The sequence below is a fragment of the Theobroma umbraticum genome, unplaced genomic scaffold (genome assembly GCF_002168275.2).
Source record: "Theobroma umbraticum cultivar Fairchild unplaced genomic scaffold, ASM216827v3 scaffold_56.0, whole genome shotgun sequence".
Classification (NCBI taxonomy): Eukaryota; Viridiplantae; Streptophyta; class Magnoliopsida; order Malvales; family Malvaceae; genus Theobroma; species Theobroma umbraticum.
Genome location: NW_018397256.1, coordinates 9,819,699 through 9,844,517, shown reverse-complemented (window position 1 = coordinate 9,844,517; position 24,819 = coordinate 9,819,699). Strand labels below are relative to the sequence as shown.

The 24,819-nt window shown below is 38.5% G+C and overlaps 5 protein-coding genes and 1 pseudogene across 7 annotated transcripts; 2 read left to right on the top strand and 4 right to left on the bottom strand.

Moving 5' to 3' along the window:
- Window positions 1–300: 300 nt before the first annotated feature.
- LOC110411592 (cytidine deaminase 1-like) lies at window positions 301–1,593 on the bottom strand. The gene has a single exon (XM_021421821.2). The coding sequence runs from the start codon at window positions 1,458–1,460 to the stop codon at window positions 546–548; it is 915 nt and encodes a 304-aa protein (XP_021277496.1). The 5' UTR covers window positions 1,461–1,593; the 3' UTR covers window positions 301–545.
- A 2,557-nt stretch (window positions 1,594–4,150) lies between these two features.
- LOC110410321 (S-adenosyl-L-methionine-dependent methyltransferases superfamily protein) lies at window positions 4,151–8,797 on the top strand. Of its 3 annotated transcripts, XR_016350907.1 has the most exons (9): window positions 4,152–4,507; window positions 5,299–5,366; window positions 6,031–6,178; window positions 6,264–6,344; window positions 6,784–6,870; window positions 7,172–7,257; window positions 7,732–7,852; window positions 7,962–8,170; window positions 8,265–8,797. XR_016350907.1 is itself a non-coding variant. In XM_021419961.2 (8 exons), the coding sequence occupies exons 1-8, from the start codon at window positions 4,178–4,180 to the stop codon at window positions 8,340–8,342; spliced, it is 999 nt and encodes a 332-aa protein (XP_021275636.1). In that variant the 5' UTR covers window positions 4,151–4,177; the 3' UTR covers window positions 8,343–8,797. The 3 variants fall into 3 exon arrangements, 2 of the variants coding, with proteins under 2 accessions (XP_021275636.1, XP_089638872.1); XM_021419961.2 differs by lacking the exon at window positions 7,962–8,170 and having other exon boundaries at window positions 4,151–4,507; XM_089782746.1 differs by having other exon boundaries at window positions 7,962–8,797.
- TET2 (tetraspanin2) lies at window positions 8,779–11,299 on the bottom strand. The gene is made up of 2 exons (XM_089782747.1): window positions 10,690–11,299; window positions 8,779–9,344 (listed from the first exon to the last, which is right to left on the bottom strand). The coding sequence occupies exons 1-2, from the start codon at window positions 11,189–11,191 to the stop codon at window positions 9,037–9,039; spliced, it is 810 nt and encodes a 269-aa protein (XP_089638873.1). The 5' UTR covers window positions 11,192–11,299; the 3' UTR covers window positions 8,779–9,036.
- Window positions 11,300–12,284: 985 nt separating this feature from the next.
- On the top strand, window positions 12,285–14,770 carry LOC110410320 (fanconi anemia group E protein FANCE protein). Its single transcript, XM_021419960.2, has 2 exons — window positions 12,285–12,572; window positions 12,667–14,770. The coding sequence occupies exons 1-2, from the start codon at window positions 12,358–12,360 to the stop codon at window positions 13,931–13,933; spliced, it is 1,482 nt and encodes a 493-aa protein (XP_021275635.1). The 5' UTR covers window positions 12,285–12,357; the 3' UTR covers window positions 13,934–14,770.
- Window positions 14,771–14,865: 95 nt separating this feature from the next.
- On the bottom strand, window positions 14,866–16,377 carry LOC110410322 (1-aminocyclopropane-1-carboxylate oxidase 1-like). Its single transcript, XM_021419962.2, has 3 exons — window positions 16,168–16,377; window positions 15,861–16,084; window positions 14,866–15,772 (listed from the first exon to the last, which is right to left on the bottom strand). Exons 1-3 carry the CDS (start codon window positions 16,267–16,269, stop codon window positions 15,178–15,180), a joined length of 921 nt encoding a protein of 306 aa, XP_021275637.1. The 5' UTR covers window positions 16,270–16,377; the 3' UTR covers window positions 14,866–15,177.
- Window positions 16,378–19,264: 2,887 nt separating this feature from the next.
- Window positions 19,265–24,600, bottom strand: LOC110411521 (1-aminocyclopropane-1-carboxylate oxidase 1-like; annotated as a pseudogene).
- Window positions 24,601–24,819: the final 219 nt, after the last annotated feature.

Sequence of the window (24,819 nt, the reverse complement as noted above, 5' to 3'; positions counted from 1 at the left end):
CCACCAATCAAAAACTACAGCTGCAAATGGACCAATTTCCATACAGTGATATCGATCCGGTCAGAAAGTGAAAAGGGAACCTCATGTTCGCCTCATTTTTGGATGCCCTTTTACCAACCAAAACTTTTAAAAGAAATCATCAGCTGAGCAACAGCCGCCGCACCACCTGCTTTTCATCTTTCATTTGTCAAACAGTTCCAGCCACCCTAACTAAGTCCATTGAACAGCTCAGACAAAAATTAAGTAAAGCAGGAGAGAATAATTCAATCAAAGCATATTCAAACATACCCAGTTGCTGACTTATATCAGAAAGCATTAGAAAATAGCGAAACTTTTATTAACTTGCTGATTTACATTTCATGCTTGGTTTCTTAAACCAAGCATGTTCCCTTTTTCTTGCACTAAAGATCAAACAGGCATTATCTTTTTGCTTTTCATCAATGGATCCATGAACTTCCCAGTTTTCTTTCTTCTTTCTTTTGGCTACGCTTCAACCATTACAAATTTTTATATAGACATAAATTGTACCTAGTACTCAAATTTTTTTAACAAGTCTTTTTACAATGGAACACCTTGAACTCACACTTTGGCGAAATACACTGCAAGAGCAACCTCGCCGTGTGTTCTTGTTTAATAACAGCATCCGCTTTTTCCACCAAAACCGCCCCAACGATCCTCTCATACCCTCCACCGCCACCGCTAGCCACGTAAGCCACGATCGCCGCCTGAGCCGGCGGCAAGCTCGGATTATAAGCCGCCGATTCCATGTAAGACCCTTTATATATCTTCCCTTCAACATCCACCAACGCCACCCCAGATGGACATCTGCTGTAAGGCGCGTGTGACGCATTCGCCGCATCGAGAGCCGCGTATTTTAAATCATCCTCACCGTTGATTTTGCCGTTGCATAAATCGGAGCAAAAGGACAACCCGTTTCGGTGAGGCTCGAGGAGAAGAGGGACGTCTTTTTCTAGCAAATCATCAGGGCCGAACCTGTGAGGTAAAAAGTGAGATAAAGGAGTAAATTCTTGGTCTTTATCATTATAATTATTGTTTGTTTTGTTTTCTTTTTCGTCGTCAGAGGAGGTTATGTGGAGCTTGACATCGGGGGCGCCACGGAGCTCTTGGAGGAATTGGCGGCAATGGCCGCAAGGGGCGGCAGAGACGGCGAGGTATTTAAGACGCGGCTCCGCATTGAGGGAGAGGTTGGTGATAAGGAATTGCTCGGCGTGGACGGAATGGTTGAGGGGTAGACCCGGGAATTCCAGATTGACTCCGAAGAAGATCTGACCACATGACCCGAGTCCGACTGCTCCCACGTGGAAGTTCGAGATTGGCGGGCGGGCTAAGGATTGAGCGGATTTGACAAAGGACGGGAGGAGTTGGAGCACCGTTTGGCCTGATTGTTTAGCCATTTGTTCGGCTTCGTCGGAGTCGATTACGAATCTGGGTCGGTCCATTTTGGGAGATGGGCTGATGGGTTGACCTGGCTGGAGACGGAGGACCGGAGTTGGATGATGTTGGATGAGGAGTAGGAGACTTCCTGAGAATGAGGAGGACGGAAGGGAGATGAGGGGAGGGGAGGGAAGCAGGAGAGTGAATGGGGATTATTTATAATGGGAATCGGTTACGGCTGTCATGAACAGTAAATAATTACTATTAGTTTTATACCAGTAGTAGTGTATTTTTTTTAACTGTTTAAGGCTGGTAAATTTTGCTAGGTCTAGAGAGATCCATGGGATTAGGCGGGTAAAAAGAATTCAAATTGACGACTTCTTGTATATTCTCATCCAACTTTTAGTTTCATGCATGTGGTGAAGGGTTGTTATATTAATTTCAATTATGCATGCATGTTATATGAACATTCATAGTTATCTATATAATATGACATGCTTAATTAAATTATACTTACTAACCCAACCAAAAAAACAACAGACATTTTTGACTTGGAAAATTCTCATATTGACAGCTCGCCACCAAAACCATTAACAAGGAAACTGACCTCAAACCATCCAACACAAGCAATTTGGTTCAAGTTCAAAGTTTGATAATTTCTACGTAATTTTAAAGAGTCTGATGATGCAACACTACTAATTATTAACCTAATTGAGTATGTCAGGATGATTTAAAAAGAAAATAAATCTTACTAAAAAAATTAATGAATTAATAAAATTGGAGGGAAAAAGTGTACATTACTAAGAAGTTTCGTATATACTTTGATAGCAAATATCTACTTATGTATAGAGAGATGATGATTGATTTAAGTTGTTTAACCTATTGTACATGTGCCATGTTTATTGGCAGCGAAGAAAAAGTTAAGAAAAGGAACAAATCCCAATAGGTTGTTAAAGTAAAACATGCCGTACATATAGAGATTTGTCCAAAAAGATTGATTGATTCCATCAACCATTAGGTCAGTTTTTTGCCATATTATTACTAAAGAATTAGAGGGGGAAATGTCATTTTAAAGGTGCTTGATATTTTGGTCAGATAGAGACACAAAGGGATTAGTTGAGTGAAAGCAAGAAACTCAGTCAATGAAATGAATTCTATGGGCTATTGATTGAGCATTAGCACTGGAAATGGAAATAAATATGAATTTAACACTGGGAAAAGGATCCATGGCTTTTTGCCCTTTCTATTTTTTTTTTAATTTACATCTAAATTATTGATAAGATCCAATGGTCAAGTCAACTTCCAACATGTTAGATGCAACCAACCAAAGGAATCATTAGCCCTACTAATAATTTATCTAATCTGTTATCGGTTCTGTCTTTGAGCTGAGCAAGTTTAATAATTCATCAGGATAAAAGACACGATTGTACAATTGCATGGTTTTCCTTGCCCTGTTCATGGGAGCAGCTTGTACAGCCATGAGTTTTGTTCTCTTTTTTGTGTGTATTTGTAATAGTTTTCAGTGCACAGGCTCGTTCCGGCTAGGCATCTACCACCTTGACAATCATCTCATTTCGTGTGATTTCATGGTGATTAATTTATTAGGGGTAACTACTAATAAAATTCAAATTGGATATTTCAAATCAATTGTCGTCCAGCTAGATTAAGTGTGCGTCCTTCCTCCTTAGTCTTGTTTTTTTTTTTTGAACTTTACTGAGGAATTAAGCCTACAGACTGGTCTTTTTCCAATGAGCTAGTGGGTCTTTTTCCTGGGGCATGTTTGCCACTTAATTTGCATGAGTCGTGATGGAAATGAGACCTTCGCCACATGCAATGCAACTATACCTAAAGAACCACATGCTTATTGCCAATTGATGCTGACATTGGATTCACGCTTACCTTTGGAATTCTTTACCTTAGTTGCTGCAAGCTTGCAAGCATTTCTTTATTCTAATACTGAATGGCTATTAGATTAAAAGATGGTAGGCTTCTCTCAGCCTCTGTATCCCCTGGCATGGTTACCCTACTGTTTCCTGGTGGCCCCCAATCTTTACCTACCAATCTAGATGATGACATTGCCCTGGTTTGGTTGCATGTGTTGGTAGATTTAAGTACTGATCACTTGTTATTTTTTTAAAAGTTTATTTTAAGTTCTGTTTATTTGAGACAATTGAATTGACCCAACAGAGAGAAGGACGAAAAGAAGAAACAGCAACGTTGCATAGCAGTTCCGTCTGTTTCCTATTTCTAATTTTTTCCTTTTGAAAGAGAAGTAACCATCATTTTGATCCATTTACTGACTTGGGCCCGTTAAGCTTGGTGGTAGCCTGGTAGGCTCTCACAAATTTCTAATTATGGGTCCATTAATTGTCGATTCATGAAATGATTTTGGATTCTCTCTCTTTTCTCGTACGTTAAGGCCTTCTGCACTTGGAGGTTTGATCCTCCCTGATGTCCACTTTGCCAATGTGGATTCCCAGTGAGACATCCACTAGGTAGTTCGGGCTGAGTCATTGAGATGTCTGGTCGGCACAGGAACAACATAGAGATGACATTTTCTGTGTTAGATGAAACTCATGTTTAGTTTTCTTGAGAAATTTCGTGTATGGATTTGAATGTTGTGCAATGGTTCCACGTTAACCGAACGTGAATCACTAATATAAGATCAGACACCAAATCATATCAACCACATATTAGTTTGGGGGCATTTTCTCACATGACAACCTTGATTATCATTTCGTCAACATAAATCCAACCATCGCCATTAATCGTACGGTTTCTAATGCCCCACGTGCATGCTACCGTAACCCAAGCAGCAGCATATAAAAGTGCAAACCTATATATACATGATGACATGACGTCAAAAATGGCAATCATCGGACTTCAACTGCAACAAAGGTTACCTGTCTTGGCTGGTGTTAGTCATTCTGGTTTGACTTCTGCTACGGCCGTTAATTCTATTTCTAGTCTTAAAAAATGGAACAATGGTGGTAGACTGCCACGAAGGCTGGTGCTAGGCTTAGGGGCTTCATTTTGGGCTCAGCATATGAACATGGCTGGCAACTGCAAATCATTCATTGCTTCTGCAAGGCAAAAGGGTGCTGTTGAACAGGTGCATTTTCAATGTTTACTAATTCTTCTTTTGTTGATTAGTCTCTGGGTTTTTCTTTACTTGCACTTTGAATTATGTGGGTGGTTTATGGAGTCGAATTTGAAACGTAATCAAGTTTTCATTGATTTGGGCTGAAGGAATTCGACAAGTTAAGTCTTTTAATAGCTTCTGGGTTAGTTCAATTTTGGAACGCAATTTCTAAGCATTTGAAAATGGGGACGTATCAAAATAGAAGAAAGAAAACTCAACTCAGTTCTTGATGGATAATCATCATAAAGATTAAGTTGATTGGGGGTATAAAGTTGACTAATTGCTCTGTTGTTCTTGACCAAATAATAAAAACAAAATTTAGCACTTTTTTTTTTTCTGACAAATGCGATTAAGGGGGATAGGCAAAAAGGGCAGAAGTCTTACATCCTTTAGTTCTCGGTATTGGTCTGCACCAAAACAGAAAGGGGAGGGGGGGGGGGAAAGGTAAATACTGTTATATCCTACACGCTTGTATCTTTTACTCTGGGGATTTGAATGTGCAGAGAAAGTAACGGTGCATACAACTTCTTAAACCAGAATCAATGTGCTTGGTTGAGTTTAGTATTAACAGCCTCTACTATGTTTATTACAATTTATTCATGTATGCTTTAAGTTGCTTTCTAGAGTTTTCAAGGTCATTACTGAACCCATAAGTCAACCATTTTCCTAATGTTATTTTCATCGCTAAAGTTTAGATGGAAATTGGAAATTGTTATTCTGTCTGATTGAAGAGCCAAATCCCCTTGCTTTACTTCACACAGGTGTTGCAGAATGTGGAATGGCCGGAACAGTTCCCCTTCAAGGATGAGGATTTCCAACGCTTTGATGAGTAAATAATCCAAACTGAGTTTTGCTGTTTAGATTGAAATCTATGTTCAACTTACTGCTTTCCTTGAAGTTATTCATCAAATTTTGTTATTGCTTTGGTTGCTGCTGTTACTTACTGAGTACTGACTATATTCATGATGAAACTACGCATTTGAAATTGTTGATTGGAGATTGGAGAAGTAACTTTTGAAGCATCTTTTACCAATTCTAGATGAATGAGGTTTGTAAATGTGATACATGTCTGGCAAAGCCCTTTTATTCAAATGTCAAAGAAAGTTACATGGTCAAAACATGAATCTGTTGAATTTGTTATTTCTCTTAGACTTAAGGGCTTTAAGTTTCAATCAAGCAGTCTATACTTGCTGCCTGTATCTCAAGTCATTTCCTCTACACTTTGCTAGAATAAAATAGAAAAAGAAGTTGATTAGTACTATTAAACAAACAGGAAATCTCACAGCACTCCACAGCTCATCCTTGCATAAATCATCCTACGGTATACTGATTACAGGATCTAATGCTTCAGCATGTGGTTCAGTCAAGCTCATATTGTTTAGCTGAAAGTTTATGCTTTTCTTCAATCATTTCAAAGTTTCATCCTCACGTTAAACATATTGACAAGGTTTTAAGATTTTCATATCTGTTTTACACCTTTTGATATGTTTCAGATCACCGGATTCATTGTTTTATGAAGCTCCGCGCTTTGTTACACATATTGATGATCCAGCCATTGCGGCACTTACTAAGTACTATTCAGAAGTTTTCCCTCCCAGCAATACTCCAGGAGTGAGCATCTTGGATATGTGCAGCAGTTGGGTGAGACATTCTTAATGTTGAGATCAGCTGATCAGCCTATTTCTCTATTGCATTATCAGGATCCAGTTCTTGGCTTTATGTTTAGGTCAGTCATTTTCCAAAAGGATACAAGCAAGAACGAGTAGTTGGAATGGGCATGAATGAAGAAGAGCTCAAGCGAAATCCTGTGAGATTAATTTTTCTTCTCACTTTTTTATTGGCTTATAAGTGCATGTTCAAAAATGTCTCGAAGCTGGTCAAACTGCTGCTATTTGAGCAACTACAACTCTAATGATTTAGTTACTTAAATAAAGATCCTACAGCAAAATTGTAATAGATTATGAGTTCTCTTCAAATAGTAGTATTAAGTTACTCCCTACATTGATCTCCACACTCGGGCTACTTTTGCTTTGATATTCTTTATAGATAATTGTCATCTGCGTGAGTTCATGGGTACAACTGAAATGTGATACTGCAACAAATGGAATCTCTTTGAAACATGCCTTGTTCATGACATTGTTTTGTTTCTGGGCAAGATAGTAATAGCCTTGCCTTCCTTTTGGTTAATAATCTCTATATTGATGGGATGAAGAGATTCATATTTCTTAAAATTATTGTCTTTGTAGGTTCTAACCGAGTATGTTGTGCAAGATTTAAATTTGAACCCTAAGCTTCCTTTTGAAGATAACTCCTTTGATGTCATTACTAATGTGGTATGTCCTGTTTCCCATCTCTTTAATTTCTCCTTGTCTTTTGCCGTTTCACTTTCAAAATTGCTTCTTGGACATTAGTTATTCCTTTCTTTCTAATTCTTTTTCTATTTTGGATGCACTACGTGAAAGATGCTTTTGGATTTTTTGCACTGCTTCTCTTAAAGCTAGGGTTTCTATGCTTATCTTCCGGCAGTATCATGTTTTCCAATTTTTGGATGCTTAAAACGAGCTCCTTAACAAGTATGCTTGCAAAAATGACATTTTAAGGATGTTCAGATGTATGTTCTTTAAAATCTTGCAGGTCAGTGTTGATTATCTAACAAAGCCTCTTGATGTTTTCAAAGAGATGCGCCGGATTCTTAAGCCTGGTGGATTGGCTATAATGAGGTGAAATATTAATCTACTTCTAATTAATGGTTGCATTCAAGCTTAAGATCAATTTTATTCTGTTCATTTCTTTTTGATGATCTCTTAGTGTAAGATTAAGTTGTTTCCATGATGTGATTCTCTACACCTAATGAAAGGATTTAATAAATTTCAACTTAACAAGTACTTGAGGTAAGAAAGTTTCCTCTGCTAGTTTTTAGAAGTCTTATGCCGAAAGTGTGAAGATTTTCCAGCTTCAGTAGGCTCATGTAATGTGGGTTTTCTGGCAGTACTTATTGTTGATTCTACGACCTGTGTGATTCATTGCCTTGGCCATAATTGCAACACATGTTTTTATGATTTAATATTGCAGTAGAACTACGGTCTACGAGATACCGTCAATGTTTCTCCTTGTTCCACTTCTTTGTTCAACCATTTATATTTATCCCAAAAATTTAAACTTTTTTCAACTTGATGGAATGCTTTTCCAAACAGCTTTTCAAATCGTTGCTTCTGGACAAAAGCAATTTCTGTATGGACATCCACTGGTGATTCTGATCATGCTGTAATTGTTGGGTCATACTTCCATTATGCTGGTGGATTTGAACCTCCTCAGGTAAATAATCTTAATTATAATATGTTCTTCACCCATGAAGTTTTTCATTTTGCACGATAGAATCATATTCTCTATCTGTTTTATGAGCTAATATTTTCTTCGACAACAGTTTCCCGGCAATCTCTTCGCCCCCTATGCGTGTGCATGAGAGAGAGAGAGAGAGAGAGAGAGATGTCCAAGTGCCTATGACATGCTTGTTTGGTTTGTATGAAAAGTCAGCTGATGTTGGCTGGAATATGCTGCTGCATATATCGTCAACAATCCCCAAAGTTTCCAAATTGAATTAGATGTTATCCGACATGCACGTCCGCCATCGATGTAAATCCATGTGCATTCATATGAGCATATCCAAGCTAATGGTAGACACTAATCTGAGCCTTTCTTTAAAAAAAACCTACACTTGTGTTTGCAGGCTGTTGATATATCTCCTAATCCCGGACGCTCAGATCCTATGTACATTGTTTACTCTAGGAAGCTCTCTTCTGCTTAAGAAGCTATCAGGCTGAAGATTTTGAGAATTTTCTTCCAACAATGAGTTTCTTTTCTTTTCCCTTTTCTGCAATCTTAGGAAGGGAAACAAAGTATCTCTGAAGTCCAATCAAAACCAGAACCTGAAAGCTTAATGCACATCTTGATGTTGTAACACTGAAAAACCCCATTGTTTCCCCGTGCACTACACCTCCTCTGTTATCTTATCATCCGGCTTCTTGTTTTCTTTCATTTTTCGATATTAATGTGGTTGTCGGTGACGTCGGTGCCATTTTGTATCTTGTTGCGTGTAGTAAGGCTTTTCGTGAGTGCGAGTTTGTGCATATGCCTATGCGCCTTTGAAAGGGTCGCCACTCTCCCAACACTTGTCAAACGTTTCACCAAACCAAGAACCTTGTAAGGACTTTTCAAATGGAAGAATCTTATACTCGTGGAAAGCTGATAATTGAGATTCTATTCTCTTTTCTCATTAGACAGTATGACAAATACTAGAAATTCTCTTTTTGCTTTGCCCTCCTCACCGCCTCTCCATACATTCTAGATAAAAACAGAACATTGGGATTTATACACGACACTACTGACAACGTAGTTCAACGAAAAGATCAAACAAGAAAAAAGCAAAAGCTAAATAAATACAGATGAAAATCAGAGAGTGAGGTTTCCAATGACGATTATCCTTTTTGTTTTTGGGCTTTTTAAGTCCAACCCCGTTTGTAGCGGCTGAAGAGGTCCTCCGTTTGGGCATTCCTGAAGGCACTGCAGGCAATGATATAGACCCATATCAATACCACCACTGCCACAATGAGTATTATGTTGGCTTTCCTCCATTCTCTCCTCAGATTCCCAAGCAGACCAGCCTTGCATGAGTTGCAGTTATAGCAGAGTTGGCTCTGGTCATTGCTCCATAGATAGCAGTCAGGGTCCCCAGTCGGGTTCGCCGCATTAGACCACAATGTTGGGTTAACATAAGTGTAGCCACAGATTGTGGGAGGCTTACAACATCCTGACTGTCAAACAAAAGAACAACAAGGGTTAAACTAATCAGAAAACAACAACAAAAAGGCAAAAGGGAAAAGAAAAGAGAAACACCTCCCCACTAAATCAATGTCCACTTTGTCACCATACATTGCCAAAGCTGGCAACCACAAACTAGCATTTTTATCTTCTGCAAATAGACTACAGAGACAAAGCCATCACCTTAATTTATTTAAAATGGACAACTTTTTAACAGGGTCAAAATCCCATGATTTCATACTAATAATTAATCTGGTTGGTACTGATTTCACTGGCACAAACTTCTCCAACCCACAAAATGAAAGTACTAGAACCTTTGGCCTTGCCCCACAGCACACAACATGTGCCTGATTCTTTCTGATGCATTATCAAAAAGCCATGATTTGAGCTATGATAAAACATAGCAAAAAGTTGTACTGATAATTTTGTGGATCAAATTGATCCATTCATGGGCGGCCCAATGAATGAATGGTATCATTATTTACCCTAAACTAAACATCAAACCCATAATAGTAGGTCCTTTTTTATATTATGTAGGGTGAAGTGGGCCCTGGTTTAAGACATCAAGTCATGTCCCATTCCAGCAACTTCGCGTGACCTCAATGATAATTCAATCGCCATCTGAATTCTACTAATAACCATGAAAGATCTTATACCTAATCGTCATCGGGAAAACAAGTAAAAGATGGGGCAAAGAGGAATTCTGTTCGCTATGTTATACAGGAAAATAAAGGAGAAAGAAAGAACCCCAGCAGCTACATAGTAAGGATGAACATAAGGGTTTACACATTACTGACTTTCATTTTTTTTTTTTATAAATACTCCGGTTCTAAGATTTCATTTAAAAAGAAAGAATTTAGTTAATTATGACAAAGATTTGGGGAAAAAATTAAATGAATAGCTATTGCTTACAACAGATTATTGAACGACAATGACATGTCTGTGATTCTAAGTTTAATAAATGAGTTCAATGTTTGTTGTTGAAAACTAAATGATATCATATTCAATCCATAGTTGACACATTTATGGGGTATTTATCAGAAGAAAAAGTAGGCATCTGATGCTTGTTAGAACTAAATTCCTCTAAGGACTTTGCAGCAACCAATAAGAATGTGCCATTATATTTTATTCAATATTCTTACTGTGAAGATCTAAAGACCAGTTTGGTTGTCTCAAAATAAGCTCCTCTGTTTTCTGTTTAATGGCTCTTTCATTGGAAACTACCGATGAAAATCTTAGAAAGGGTACCGCTATTTTCATAAAAAAAATTCATGAAAATTTGAGAAAATATGGCCATAATTGAAAGGTAAAGATCTAAAGAACAGAGCTTGGACTTGCCTGAAGAGGAGTGATATGAGCGGCAAAGAACTGATCAGCGGTGATATATTGTTGAGTCAACTTAGGACAAACATCGGTGTCAGCCAGACAAGCCCTGATCTTGTTCCAGCTCTTGGAGTCAACTACATGGTTTCTAAGCCAGCTCGAGTACCCATCGAGCCTATACTCCTTGTAACTCCTTCCAGGCACATCGTAGCTCCCATCAGGCCTTGTAACTATGAAAGCAAAGACCAGCAAGATGAGGAGGAGACCAATGAGAATGGCCATGCAGCAAAGATAGAAGGCCAGAAGGGTTTCCTTGTACCAGTAGGCACCGACAAAGCCAGCAAGGGAGACAAGGAGGATGAGGAAGCCAAGGAGAACAACGGGCCATCGGACGAGCTGGATGCAGTTGTTGTCCGCCTTGGAGGCTAGCCAGATGCCAGCTGCAATGATTGGGATGGAGCAGAGGAGGGCTATGAAGTTGAGGACTGCTGTTATGTTATTGGCTACTCCCATTTTTGGTTGAAGGCAAGCGAAGAAGAATGTAGAACAGTTTGGAGAAGGGAGACTGTGTTTGAAGATTGGGCTCTGGAGCTGTTTTGGCCTTTTTATGAGTTTGATAGCCTCTAACCTGTTTTGGTGTTCGAAAGGGTAAAATGGTAATTTCGGGATTAAGTTCACATATATTTGTTCACATTACTGTACCTTGGAAGGATGTTCGAAGTAACAGTCAGTAACTCTTTTAATGGCTCAGAAGTTAGAAAGTAGAAACCAGTAAACATCTGAATCTTAGTGACTTACCTTCCCAATCTGTGATGTGATCTCTTTGCAGGAATTGTTTTCATCTTTGGCTTTGATTTCCATTTTGAAAGAGAAAATCCTGCTCCACCAGCCAAAGAAAAAGGGTTTAGAGAAGGGAAAATTGAGGTTGAGTTCAAAGGCCAGGCCATTCTGTTTGGTAAAGACAAAAAGTGCCTTCTGTCTCTTTTGACTCTCACAAATCACAATTTCCATCTAATCTGCTGCTACTGGTTAAACGTTAGCAATTTCATCTCTCTGAAGCTTGTGTCTTCAATCCTAATTCCAGTTGCTAATGGAGCTATAAATTTAAAGTCTTCATCACTTTTCTTAGACATACAAAAGATTAGGTACATTGTTACCAAGGATCAAAAGATAATTTCATAGCTTAATTATATTAAAGTAAAATTTTGACTATTAAATGAACGGCTTTTTGTATACGGAGCTTAATGTAGTTATTCATGGCGTAGACATGGACAATCTTTTCAATCCTTGAACTTTACTGCTCAAATCTCTTTGTCTCAACATTAAGCAAAGCCGAAACTCGGAACTCAAAAAACCATATTGATGACGGGAAGCATATGCTGCGGATTTATGCTTCGAGGCTCCTCCCATGGCGTCGCCATGGGCCGGGTTGCCGTTGGGTCCCACTCGTTGAAAACGCGTTTCTATAAATAAAACAAAAAAAAACCCAGATGCAACTCTGAGCCAGTACCTACAAGCTCCCAATCACTGCATGCCATGTTGCGATCCATGTCAGAAAACAAGCTCTACCACGTGGCATAGAGTTTACGTCCTCTATCTACACAGTTGAAAGTATTGCCATTTCCCGCGTTTTTCCATTGAAACTCCAAAGGTGGAGTTTCCTCTGCTTCAGAAGAAAAATGGAGGCATGGGTCCCGTTGTTCGACATTTTCATGAATAGCCCAACACCAGAAACCGAAGCATCGCTTTGGCTGCAACAATCTTTCAATGCCACAACATCGTCATCGTCAACAACAACTCCAATCACCGCAAGCTCGTTCCTTTTTTTGCTTACCAAACCTTGCAATCCCAGTGTCAAAGACTCATCTTTTTCTTCACCTCCCACAACAGAAAGGTAAACCCTGAAATTTCAAACAAAAAAGATGCTTTCTTTTTTTTTTCTCATTTTAGTTTTGGTGACTAATGAGTTGTTATCATTTTTTTTTAAGGATCATGTTTATAGAGACTCTACCGAGTATGATTCAGTCAAGAATATTGTCATTTCTTGCTTCGGAGAATAAGAGGTTTAATGGAAAGGAATTATCTAAGCTGGCACGTAATTTATTGAGTCAGGAGCTTGAATTTTGGGTGAAGATGGCCGCACGTAATCTGCTTGATGCAGTGTCTGAATCAAATATTAATGAGTGGATTTCTGGTTTTAGTTTGGACTCCGGTGAAGAGTTTGAGTCCTTGCCGGATTGGCTAAAGGACATAGCTTCAGGTAATGATCCGGTTCTCTCTTGGCTTCCTTTATCTGTAGCTGATTTTGGTTCGAGGCTTTGTGATGATAGCTTGGAGAAGGATGAGGGTTTGTTTAGTCAAGTTGAAGAAAATGGAGAAAATGATTTGAAGGAAGTTGGGGAGGCTATTGAGGTGGATCAGGCTCTGAATGTGCCTTTGGAACCTGAAATTGAAAAAATGGCTCTTGATTTGAGAAGCAGGGTTATGGACTTTGAATCTAGTTTGAAAGCAGTAGCTTTAGCAAATGAAATTCGCCAACTTTGCTTGGATAAAGGAAGGGATTCTTTGCACGTTTTGAATCTGATTGAGCCGTGGAAAGCGGAGGATGAGACTGCTTCAGTGCTGATTTCTCATCTTTCAAGTGGGGATGAAGAAGAGCTGGCTTGGCCAAGTCAGGTTCTCTGCTCAATTGTGCTTCCCAAGTTTTTGGTTATAGAAGAGCCAGCTTCTCGTCTGCTGGTGACTTCGACAATGGAGTACTGCAAGCTCCATCAGAGGGCTTCTGTACACGGATTATTGTTTCCACTTGTATTGCGAAGGGAGGGTATCAATAACCCAATCTGTGATGTGATTACTAGGATTGTAAGGGAATGCTTGCACCCAGGTCATGTTTCTGCCTACTGCCAGAAGCTGCTTTGTGGAGGAGAGGAGGAGAGGAGCTTCATCTTGCTTCCATGTCACCAATATCTTGTCTCCAATGAATTGGTATGGACAGAATCATTGTTTAACCTCTTCCAGAACGTCTTAAATCACAACGTTCACTTAACTCAGGATTCAGTTGATTGTCTTGTTTACCATGTTAGGCAAATGGCTGAAAGGTTTTCCAAATCTCTAAAATTTGGGAACTTCTTGTTATGTTTGGTCAGTAAATGTGCTTCACTATTGAAGTCGCATAAGAATGTATTAACTGAAGCAGTTGAGTGCACCAATACTCTTGTTACAAAATCTATATTATCAAGATTAGCTAGTCTTTAACTATTGTGTTTAATCTCATAAGCCAAAAGATTAGAACTTGACAGAGAAGTTGCAGAACAATAGGCACTCGATAAAAGCAAAGAGAGAGGCGCCTAAAACCACACAGCAATGGAAGTGGCACTTCCTAATAGAGCTAGGCAAAGTGTCGAGGGAGTGGGAATCAAGAACGGAAGATGTGCTTCAAGCCACACCGGAATAGAAACGGAGAGAAACCGCTTGACCAGGTCCATTTTCTACCATTAATTTTTAGTGGATACCTGTAGCTGACAGTCGGCATATGAGGACATAAAAGGGGAATTCTCTTCAGATCTCATTCAGAACTTTTTGAATGTTGAGCCACTGGCCATGTTCGAACTCAAATCTTTTTCCACATTAGCTGTAAGTGCTAGTCTTGGAACTCTTGGTTGTTTTGTATACACTTGTGTTTAGACCAATAACCACTTGACAACATCGACAAAACAGTTAATGCAACACTTACAAATGTGATATGAGGTACTATTATAAGAGGAGGAGCCAAGGTTACTATCTGTCATCTTAAAATACAAGAGGATTGTATAATATTGGCAAAATCCCAGTCTGTGACCTCAGTTCTATTCATGATACAGGGCCGCTGCTTAACATAATTCTGCATAAGGAGATGTAGCCATCATGCAGTCCAAGTTATGCCACGAAATATTTATGTAATGAAAGCATCTTTGTTTCTTTCGGTCTTTTCTTTTTATTTTTCTATTTATTTTTGTTGGGGTGTCAAACACTTAAAAAGAAAGTCAACTGAGTAAAAGCATTGCAAAGAAAATATTTCATGGAATTTTTAATGTTGTAAAATAAGAGAAGAAATAGCTACTTGCTATGACTTTCTTTGGCAACTGGTTTATGGTAAAGTTGGTTAAAATATTGGTCAAAGAAACTAAACTTTCTAATATTAGGTATAATTATTCTTCCATGAACCTTCTTGATAATCTGTATTTCTTTATGACCTGTTAGTGGTACTGGTATCATTACTAGAGTCCTGAACTAGCAGAGCAACGTTACAGTCTTCAAGAAAATTATTGAAATAAAAAAAAAATGAAAGGAAGCATTATTTTTCTTTTATCTTATTAGAATTATAAAAACTGAATCTTCTTTGCTTGCAGGAGGAAAATATAGTTCATCTTTTACTGTAGGAAACATGGCAAGAAAACTGAAAAAACTTAAAAAACAAACCAGGAGTGAGCAATTCAGGGTAACCCAAGTAAGTGGTACTTTTAGACATGGAGATTATGGTGCCCATTAGCCATTGTCTTCATGGACTCAAATCTCGGACCCTTCTCCGAAAACTTTGTGGTTGAATAAAGCTTCAGGTAATCCTGGAAACTGTATTGATTGGGGTACAATAGTTTGGGAGCTGGAGAAATGAGTGCGTCGCCAGCAGGATTGTAGAATGTAGCAATGGAAAGTCTGCTTCCATTATTTTCTGCCATGACACGATGCAGAACACTTTTATACCCACCATTACTCAATACCTCCACTTGGTCACCTGTGTTAACAAAGATGGTGTTGTTCTTGGATGGCGGAATCTGTACCCATGCTCCATCTTTCAGGAACTCAAGGCCAGGGACCTGGTCATCTTGGAGCAATAGTATGATCCCACCAGCATCGGTGTGTTCTCGGAGTCCTCTCACAAGCTCTGGATTAGGACACTCAGGGTATTTTGCTACTTTTGTCCCCACCGCAGTACCTTTCGATCCTGAGAATGCTTCCTTGATGTAGTTTTTCTCCAAGCCAAGATTCTCACACATGAGCTCAGAAAGCTTTTCCGCGAGCTTAATCAGTTGAGCAATGTATTCATCCATTGTTTTACTGCAAAGCATACATGGTTTTCAGTCACGCGTCATTTTTACACTAAACTGTAAAGCAACTCGGCAGGTTAAGCATTATATTAACTCACCAGAATTCCTCTGACAGGTTCGGAATTTCATTGATGTTGGATGTGGGGCGATGCCAAATGAAAAAGGTGCTTTCCCAGTCCATATTAGACATACTTTCTTTGTTCTTTAAGCATTTAACTATCTCAGAATCATAAAAGCTTTCCTTCAAATTTTCATCATAATATGTATTGACCAACTCTTTCACCCTCTCCATCAGCTTCTTGTCAATTCCATGGTTATCAACCTGCAGATATTTGCAACTTCAGTATTAGAACAAAGCATAAATCACACTATCAGTTCAAATCGAGAAAATCCTATTCACTTAACCTGAAAGAAACCCCATTTCTCACAAGCTTCGTGCAGTAGTGCCATTGTTTTGCTCCTTTTCTCACCATGGAGTTCATCAAGATCTATCATAGGAATCTCCATCCTCTCTGCTCTTTCTAATCCAGATTGCAGAAGATAGGTAACTTGGAGGACTATTTATAGGCTTCAAGAAGGTGCTTGGGTCCCTCTCACTATTTTCTTTTTTAATCTTTTCTAATCCATTTTCTCAAACAAAGCAGTAAACTACCAAGAGGGCAGTTTATATTGGAATTTGGAAACAATACTAGTTTTAGGTAACTATAACATCATTCCAAGAAAAATCATTTGGGTTCCTTGAAAAGTGTCAGGACATGATTAATAAGTCCAAGTTCGACTCATTACCACCATGTGATTCACTGTAAACTGTTTCTCCTTCCTTATCACTGCTATGGTCAATCATGCTTTCTTCTGAAATACGCATTAGTTTCTTTTACTTCCTTAAGTAAACTTTTAGCTGATTGGATTATTAGCCCCTAGTCATTCGCAGCATCATCTGCACTAGCTCTCTTTACCTTTAATTTTCAACACACTGTCTCATCTTTGTTGGAAACCCGCTTTGATCAACCGGTTGTTTCTTGCATTGAACAAAACAAGGGGCGGACTATGATTCCTTTCAAACGGCCAGAGTGAAACGGGGGGGACACATATCTTAGGAAAGAATATAACAATGGGCGCTTCTGAATTATCATTTTCTTTTCTTTTCCTTTCATTTTTGTCTGTTGTTTATGATGGCATTAGTATGAAATATGATAAGACTATTTTTGAGGTCCCGGTGGGGAAACATGAAATTGTTTGGTAGCTTCCTGTTGTGCATCAATTAATCATGATTGTGTGACTATGATGTGTAACTTCCTATAAATATTTGCAAGATGATAAATTTAATAATAGTAAAATGTGGCTTTAATTAATGTTGGGTCATCGCATATTGTTTAATACGTTTGACTTTGTAGAGTACCCATGCATGTACATATAATTTGGTTATAAGAATCAAAAGTTAAAATTTTTATAAATATTTTTGAAATATATAAATATGAAGAATGATGTTGATAGAGAGTAGATCTTTAGCATGCAAGTAAAGTTGGACCAAAAACTTTGAAAGTCAATGAATCCCTTCATCATGCCATCTCATTGAATAAAAAAGTGAAATAACATAATCATCTCCTTCAAATTATTAAACAAAGTAATATACAGAAGTAGACAAAAAAATTGAAAAAATGTATTTTTATCTATTTAAAGAAAAAAGAGTAATGATTATCCGCTGACCTAGAGATTGTAAATTAGTTGGTAATTGATTATTTTTGGTACATAATAGGCAAATAATAAACAAATATAGACAGTTATTTTAACTCATAAATCTTTGGCCACATAAGCTGCAAGTGCTAGTCTTGGAACTGTTGGTTGTTTAGTATACGCTTGTGTTTGGGCCAATAACTACTTGACAACATCGACAAAACAGTTAATGCAACACTTACAAATGTGATATGAGGTATTATTATATGAGGAGGAGAAAATTTTTCTGTCATCTTAAAATAATGGGAGGTTTGTGTAACATTGGCAAAATCATAGTCTGTGACCTCACTAGTTCTATTCATCATTGTACAGGGCTGCTGCTTAAGAAAATTCTGCACGTAGTCATCATGCAGTCCAAGTTTATGCCATGAAACAAGGGTGTCCCGAAAAGGTTGGTATAGGGCGTGTTATGAAGGATGAGAATGACCTAATAAACTTATCTTTTCCAAAACCATCGGGTGGAAGATTCGAGTGTAGGAGAAACTAGAGCCATTAGGGAAGCATTCTTGTTTTTTGTTGCTTCCAAATGGAGCCATTGTTGAGAGCGACTTGAGAAACGCTGTTAAATGGACAACCAAACCGAACGACGTCTCATGGAAGACGAGGAAGTGGGTTCTTCACATCGAAAGATTGAAAAAGGAGATCCAAGGGTGGGAGATCAAGCATGTATATAGGGAAAGCAGCCAACTGGCTGACAACTTAGCTAAAGAAAGTGTCCAAAGACAAGGAAATCTTGTTAGTGCTTTCGAGTAAGCAACTGTCCTTTGTGTGTGTGGCTATGTCCTCAGTGCAGGGATGCTGGGAAGGTTGATGAATGGCGTGTTACAGTGTGTAACCAGGTATTACTTCGATATGCTTATGGCTATGAATGATTCTGGGTTGTTGTGCGTGTGATGTTTTTGTCATTTTGGATAAGGGATGTACAGGGAAGGGTTGTGATTAATGTATAGCTGGGTTGACACTAACCCTCTGTTTTTTGTTCTTTTGGCCATGGCCTCTTGTGTTCTGAGGCTTTTGGGTTTTTGACTTAGGTGATTAGGGGATTGATGAGTGCTGAAATGTATATAGGGGAAGTGTTATGATTTTTTAGTAGATTTTGGTTGTTGTACTTGAGTGGAAGTGTAACAGGACAAAAATTTTTTCTCCTTTCAGAGGTGGAACAATGGTTCCCTCTGTTTCTAATGAACTTTAAAAACAAAACAAGTTTATGCCACGAAATATTTATGTACTAAAAGCATCTTTGTTTCTTTTTCTCTGTCTTTTCTTTTTCTTTTTCTATTTATTTCTGTCATGGTGCCAAACACTTATAAAGAAAGTCAATTGAGTGAAAGCATTGCAAAGAACATTTTTCATGGAATTTTCAATGTTGAAAAATAAGAGATGAAATAGCTACTTGCTCTGACTTTCCTTGGTAACTGGTTTATGGTAAAGTTGGTTAAATTATTGGTCAAAGAAACTAAACTTTCTAACATTAGGTATAATTATTATATATTCCACCAACTTTCTTGATAATCTGTATTTCTTTATGACTTAATAATTAAAGTGGTCAACTAGAAGAGCAACGGCACAATCTTCAACAAAATTATTGAAATAAAAAAATGAAAGGAAGCATTATTTTTCTTTTATCTTTTTGGAATTATGAAAACTCGATGTTCTTCGCTTGCAAGAGAAAAATATAGTTCATCTTCTAATGTAGGAAACAGAGCAACAAAACTGAAAAAACAAACAAGGAGTGAGCGATTCAGGGTAACTTGACGAAGTGGTACTTTTAGACATGGAGATTATAATGCCCATTAGCCATTGTCTTCATGGACTCAAATCTCAGACCCTTCTGCAAAAACTTCGTGGTTGAATAAAGCTCCAAGTAATCCTGGAAACGGTAGTGATTGGGGTATAATAGTTTAAGAGCTGGAGAAATAAGTGCATCGCCAGCAGGATTATAGAATGTGGCAATGGAAAGTCTGCTTCCATTCTTTTCTGCCATGACTCGATGCAGAACGTTTTTATACCTACCATTACTCAATACCTCCACTTGGTCACCTGTGTTAACAGAGATGGTGTTGTTCCTAGATGGTGAAATCTGTACCCATTCTCCATCTTTGAGGAATTCAAGGCTAGGGACCTGGTCATCTTGGAGCATTAGTATGATCCCACCAGCATCAGTGTGTTCTCGGAGTCCTCTCACAAGCTCTGGATTAAGACACTCAGGGTATTTTGCTACTTTTGTCCCCACCGTGAGACCTTTAGATCCTGAGAATGCTTCCTTGATGTGATTTTTCTCCAAGCCAAGATTCTCACACATGAGCTCAAAACGCTTTTCTGCGAGCTTAATCAGTTCAGAAATGTATTCATCCATTGTTTTACTGCATAACATGCATTGTTTTCAGTCACCTTTCATTTTTACACTATACTGTAAAGCAACTAGGCAGGTTCAGTACTATATACCTTTTTTTTGAAAGGCAAATTTATTTATAAGAGATAAGCTTTACAGCTAAAGGCAAAAGAATCCTTGCATACGAGGATTGGCCAAGCATAAGAAGTGGTCTGATGTGCCTACAAAAGAAAAAATGACATTACAAGACTCAAGTTAATGTCATAACAGCCCACAGCCCTAAGGAATAAAAGAACTCTATTTCAACATAAACCAGCAATGCCTAAATGGACCTATCAACATGAGAAGATGAGGAACCCCTATCAGTACAAAACAAAGTATTGAAATTATCAACTCTTAGAACACCAGCTTTAACCAGACCATTTGCCACTGTATTGATTTCACGATTAATATGGTTGAAAGTGACCTTATTTATTCTTTTGGTGGGAGTTTCAATGGCGTTGGAGAAAAGCTTCACACGCCAAGGGACCTTGTTGTGATCCGTAGTCCACAAGATGACGTTAGAGGAGTCACTCTCAACTTCCAGGTTGAAGGTTGAGGCCTATGGAGAAGCAAGGAAAAATCTGAGTCCTAAGTGAATGGCTTGGAATTCGGCAAAATTTGAGTCTTCGATTCCTATGTTGTGAGAGAAAGTGCCTTTTATGACTCCTTGGTGGTCCTTTGAGACACCACCAATACCAGCAAGCCAAGGTTTCCTCTTAGTAGTGCCATCAATATTCAGCTTGAGCGCACCGTGGGGTGGTGGTGTCTAGGTGATATAAGCTTTCAGCTTGTTCTTTTTAGCATTGTCAGTGAAAAAGTTAGGCTGGGTAAGAAACATAATGGTGGAGATATGTCCAAGTTGCCATTTACTCTTGCACCAAAGTGTGTGTCAAACGAAAATGATATCAGCAATTTGATGAAGATCAAAAGTCTTGTTTTTGAAAATAATTTCATTGCGACAGAGCCACAAAGACCAAAGCGAGGCAAAGAACAACATCCTCCAAGGGTCCCTCTAATGTGAGGGTACAGGCGAAAGCATCCACACCTTGAAGAAAGTTTCGACATCCTTTGGAGATACCCAACTGACGTTCCATTTCTTACAGCATAAAGACCAGATTTCCCAAGCCATATTACAGTTGAAGAAAAGGTGGAAAAGGGTTCTAGATGGGGTTTGCAAAATGTGCAGGAGGCCTCTTCACTGTTAGTGATTCCCCTCTCAAGCAGATTAGCATTGACTGCCAATTTCCCATGTAAAACCTGCCAACAGAAAGTTTCAGTTTTTGGGGGTGCAAGTCCAATCCAGAGGCTGTTCCAAGGTTCGTATGTCGTGGTAAGGGAGTCATGGTAGGCTTTGCAGAAAGAAGTGAATAAGCATTGACCCCTTGTGGATTTTCTCCAAATAACCTCATCTTTATCGAAAGGGTGGGGTTGAATATCATTAATAAAATTCAAAAAAATTGTCCACTAACTTAATTCCCAGCTGAGCGATTATCTGCGTAACTTAATGTCCCAACACCATTTGTGGTTGACCTAATGCCTTAGGGTAGCAGTTGTTGCTTTCTTATCAACTGCAAGGGCATAAATTTAGGGGAAAAGGGTTGCAAAGGTGGAGTTCGAAAGCCAAGCATCATTCTAGAAGAAGATAGTATGTAGCACACCCTAATGAGTGCCCAGAACCAACAGTGAGAAGGTCGTGATATTTATTACCAGGTTAGAAAGGTTTTGTGCTGCCGACTCCAAATGATTGATGGATTAGAGGCTTTCCCTGATGGTATCATTTGGTTCGAGTCAAGCTTGTTTTTGGTTGCCCCGACTTTACGCTATAAATTTTTTGGTTCATTGGCATATCTCCATAGTCACTTGTTCAAGAAGACTTGATTTTTCAGTTCAAGGTTCGAGATGCTTAGGCCTCCCTGAGATTTGAGCTTACAGACAATAGGCTAATTAACAAAATGAATCTTTTTCTTTTCACTACTTCCCGACCAAAGAAAGTTACGTTGAATACTCTCTAGTTTCATTTTAATTGTTGAAGGAAGCTGGAGAATAGAGAGATAATAAAGAGGTAAACTAGAGAGAACAGAATTGATCAAGGTTAGCCTACCACCCATAGAGAGAAATTGACCTTCCATGCAGCAAGTTTAGAGTTAAATTTATCGATGATGGGCTGCCATGTGCTCATAGCTCGTGGGTTAGCTCCAAGAGGGAGGCCTAGGTAGTTAAAAGGGGAGCTTGTCTACCTTGCAACTGATGAGATTAGTACAAGATTGGAGAAAATCAAAGCTGACTCCAATGCCTAAAAGACTGTTCTTTGTGAAATTGATTTGAGGCCAAATATGGCTTGGAAGATTTTAAGGATCTTGGCAATATTTTGGAGCCAATTAGAATAGGGACCACAAAATAGAAGTGTGTCGTCAGCAAACTGAAGGTGAGATATGGTGGATTGTGTATTCCCAATTTGAACTCCCTCAAACAAACCCTTTTCAGTAGCTTTGTCGAGAATTGAGCTGATTGATTCCACAACAATATTGAATAAGAAGGGAGACAACGGGCATCCTTACCAAAGGCCCTAGTCGGTGGGGGAGCCGTTAACCAAGACAAAGATTGAGGCCGTAGAGATGCATTAGCTGATCCATTTTCTCCATTTAGAGCCAAATCCCATATTTTCATAATGAAGTTCAGATAATTCCAATCAACATTGTTGAAAGTCTTTTCGAAGTCAACCTTAAAAAGAAATCTCCCCTTCTTGCTTTTCTTGAGAGAGTCAATTAATTCGTTGGCTATCAGAAAACAATCTAGTATTTATCGTTCTTTTACAAGGGCAAATTGGTTGACACCACAACTGAACTAATCACTGACTTAAGTCTTCAAGTCAAGGACTTTTGTATGGATTTTGTAGGAGCTTCCCATGAGACTTATTGGCTGGTACTGAGATAAGGCTATGAGGCCACTAACCTTTGGAACTAAAGTGATGAATGAGGCATTAATATTAGGGTTGAGTTTAGGGGTTCTATAAAACTCAGTCATGAAAGAGATAATTTCTATTTTGAAGAGCGACCACTGTTTTTTGAAGATGTCCATGTTGAAACAGTTCGGCTCGGGAGCTTTGTTCCCATCACATTATTGGACAGTGTTCCAAATTTCATCCTTAGTGAAGGATGCCTCGAGTTAGGATCTTTGATCAGAACTGATCGAGTTGAGAGGACAGTTAAACTCTTTAAGCCTTAGGATGCCCTGTTTCCTAAAGAACTTAGAAAAGCTAGAGACCACCTCCTGTTTAATGGTATCAGGATCCTACGACAGAGACCCATTGCATTTCAGGTGATACATGCTATTGATTCTTTTTCGATTAAAAGCCATAAAGTGGAAGAATTTAGTGCTGTGGTCACCAAGTTTATTCCACTGGAGGCGAGATTTTTGTAGCCATGATCACTCTTTCTTGAGTATGAGTTTCCACAGATCAGTTTTACAAGTAGAGTAGTTAGTTTTCTCCTAGTGGTTGAGTTGGTCAATGTCAGTTTCAAGCTGAGTGATTCTTTTAGAGTCCTCCACATGATGAAGTTGCTGCTAGGCTTTAACAGATTGCTTCTTCATCTTGATTTTTATATATAAAAAAAACTAAAGTTAGGGGAAGCTGTATCCATAATCTGTTCCTAAGATGTTTGGATATGGGCTATGAATTCCCTGTTGTCCAGCCAATGAGAAAATAACTTTTAAGGATTTAGGCCCTTGGTCGGATTGGTCAATAGAGAGAGAGATGGGATCATGATCAAAAGTAGATCGTGGCATTGTCTTTTGAATCACGATTGGGTGTTTTGAGATGAAGTTAGTGTTTACAAGAAATCGTTCAAGGCGACACGTGGTAGGAATTTCCCTGTTATCAGACTAAGTGAAGTCCTCCCAAAAGAGAAAGATCAACTAGTTCCACAGAGTTAATAAAATCAACAAAAAGAGCCATACTTGAATATTGGAGATTATCCCTTGTTTTCTCTTCCACTATCTTAATGATGTTGAAATCTCCACAAACACACCATGAGCCCTCATAAGAGTTCTTAAGTGACAAAATTTCCATCCAAAGGCTAGAACGCTTCATAGGCTACTTTGGAGCATAGATGCTTATAACAGTGCATTGGAAGTTGCTATCCCTCCAAATTTTAGCATGTTTAGTTGAACTTTTTTCTTTTTGGTTTCTTGAAGAAATAACATCTCAGGTTTCTTGGAAGAAACAAGTTTTTTTACTGCTTGTCTTTTAATCCTAAATCCAAGGCCTCTAATGTTCCAAGAAATTATATTAATCATGAAAACTAGAGAGAGTTTGTGCCTTAAAATTTCCCCTTATCCGTTGGAATTTCATTGATGTTGGATGTGGGGCGATCTCAAATGAAAAAAGTACTTTCCCAGTCCATATTAGACCTTTTTTCTTTATACTTTAAGCCTCTAATTATCTCAAGTTCATAAAAGCTTTACTTTAAATTTTCATCATAATATGTATTGACTATTTTCTTTCACCTTCTCCATCAACTTCTTATTAATTCCATGGTTATCAACTGGCAAATATTGGCAACTTCAGTATTAGAACAAAGCATAAATCACACAATCCGTTCAAATCAAGAAAATCCTATTCATTTAACCTGAAAGAAACCCCATTTCTCGCAATCTTCATGCTGAAGTGCCATTGTTTTGCTCCTTTTCTTACCATGGAGTTCATCAAGATCTATTGCAGGAATCTCCATCCTTTCTGCTCTTTCTAATCCAGATTGCAGAAGATGGGTAACTTGGAGGACTATTTATAGGCTTTAAAAACAATAGTAGTTTTAGGTAACTATAAACACCATTCTTAGGAAAATCATTTAGGTTCCTTGAAAAGAGTCAGGACATGCTTAATAAGTCCAAGTTTAACTCATTGCCACCGTGTTATTCACTGCAAACCGTTTCTCCTTCCTTGTCATTGA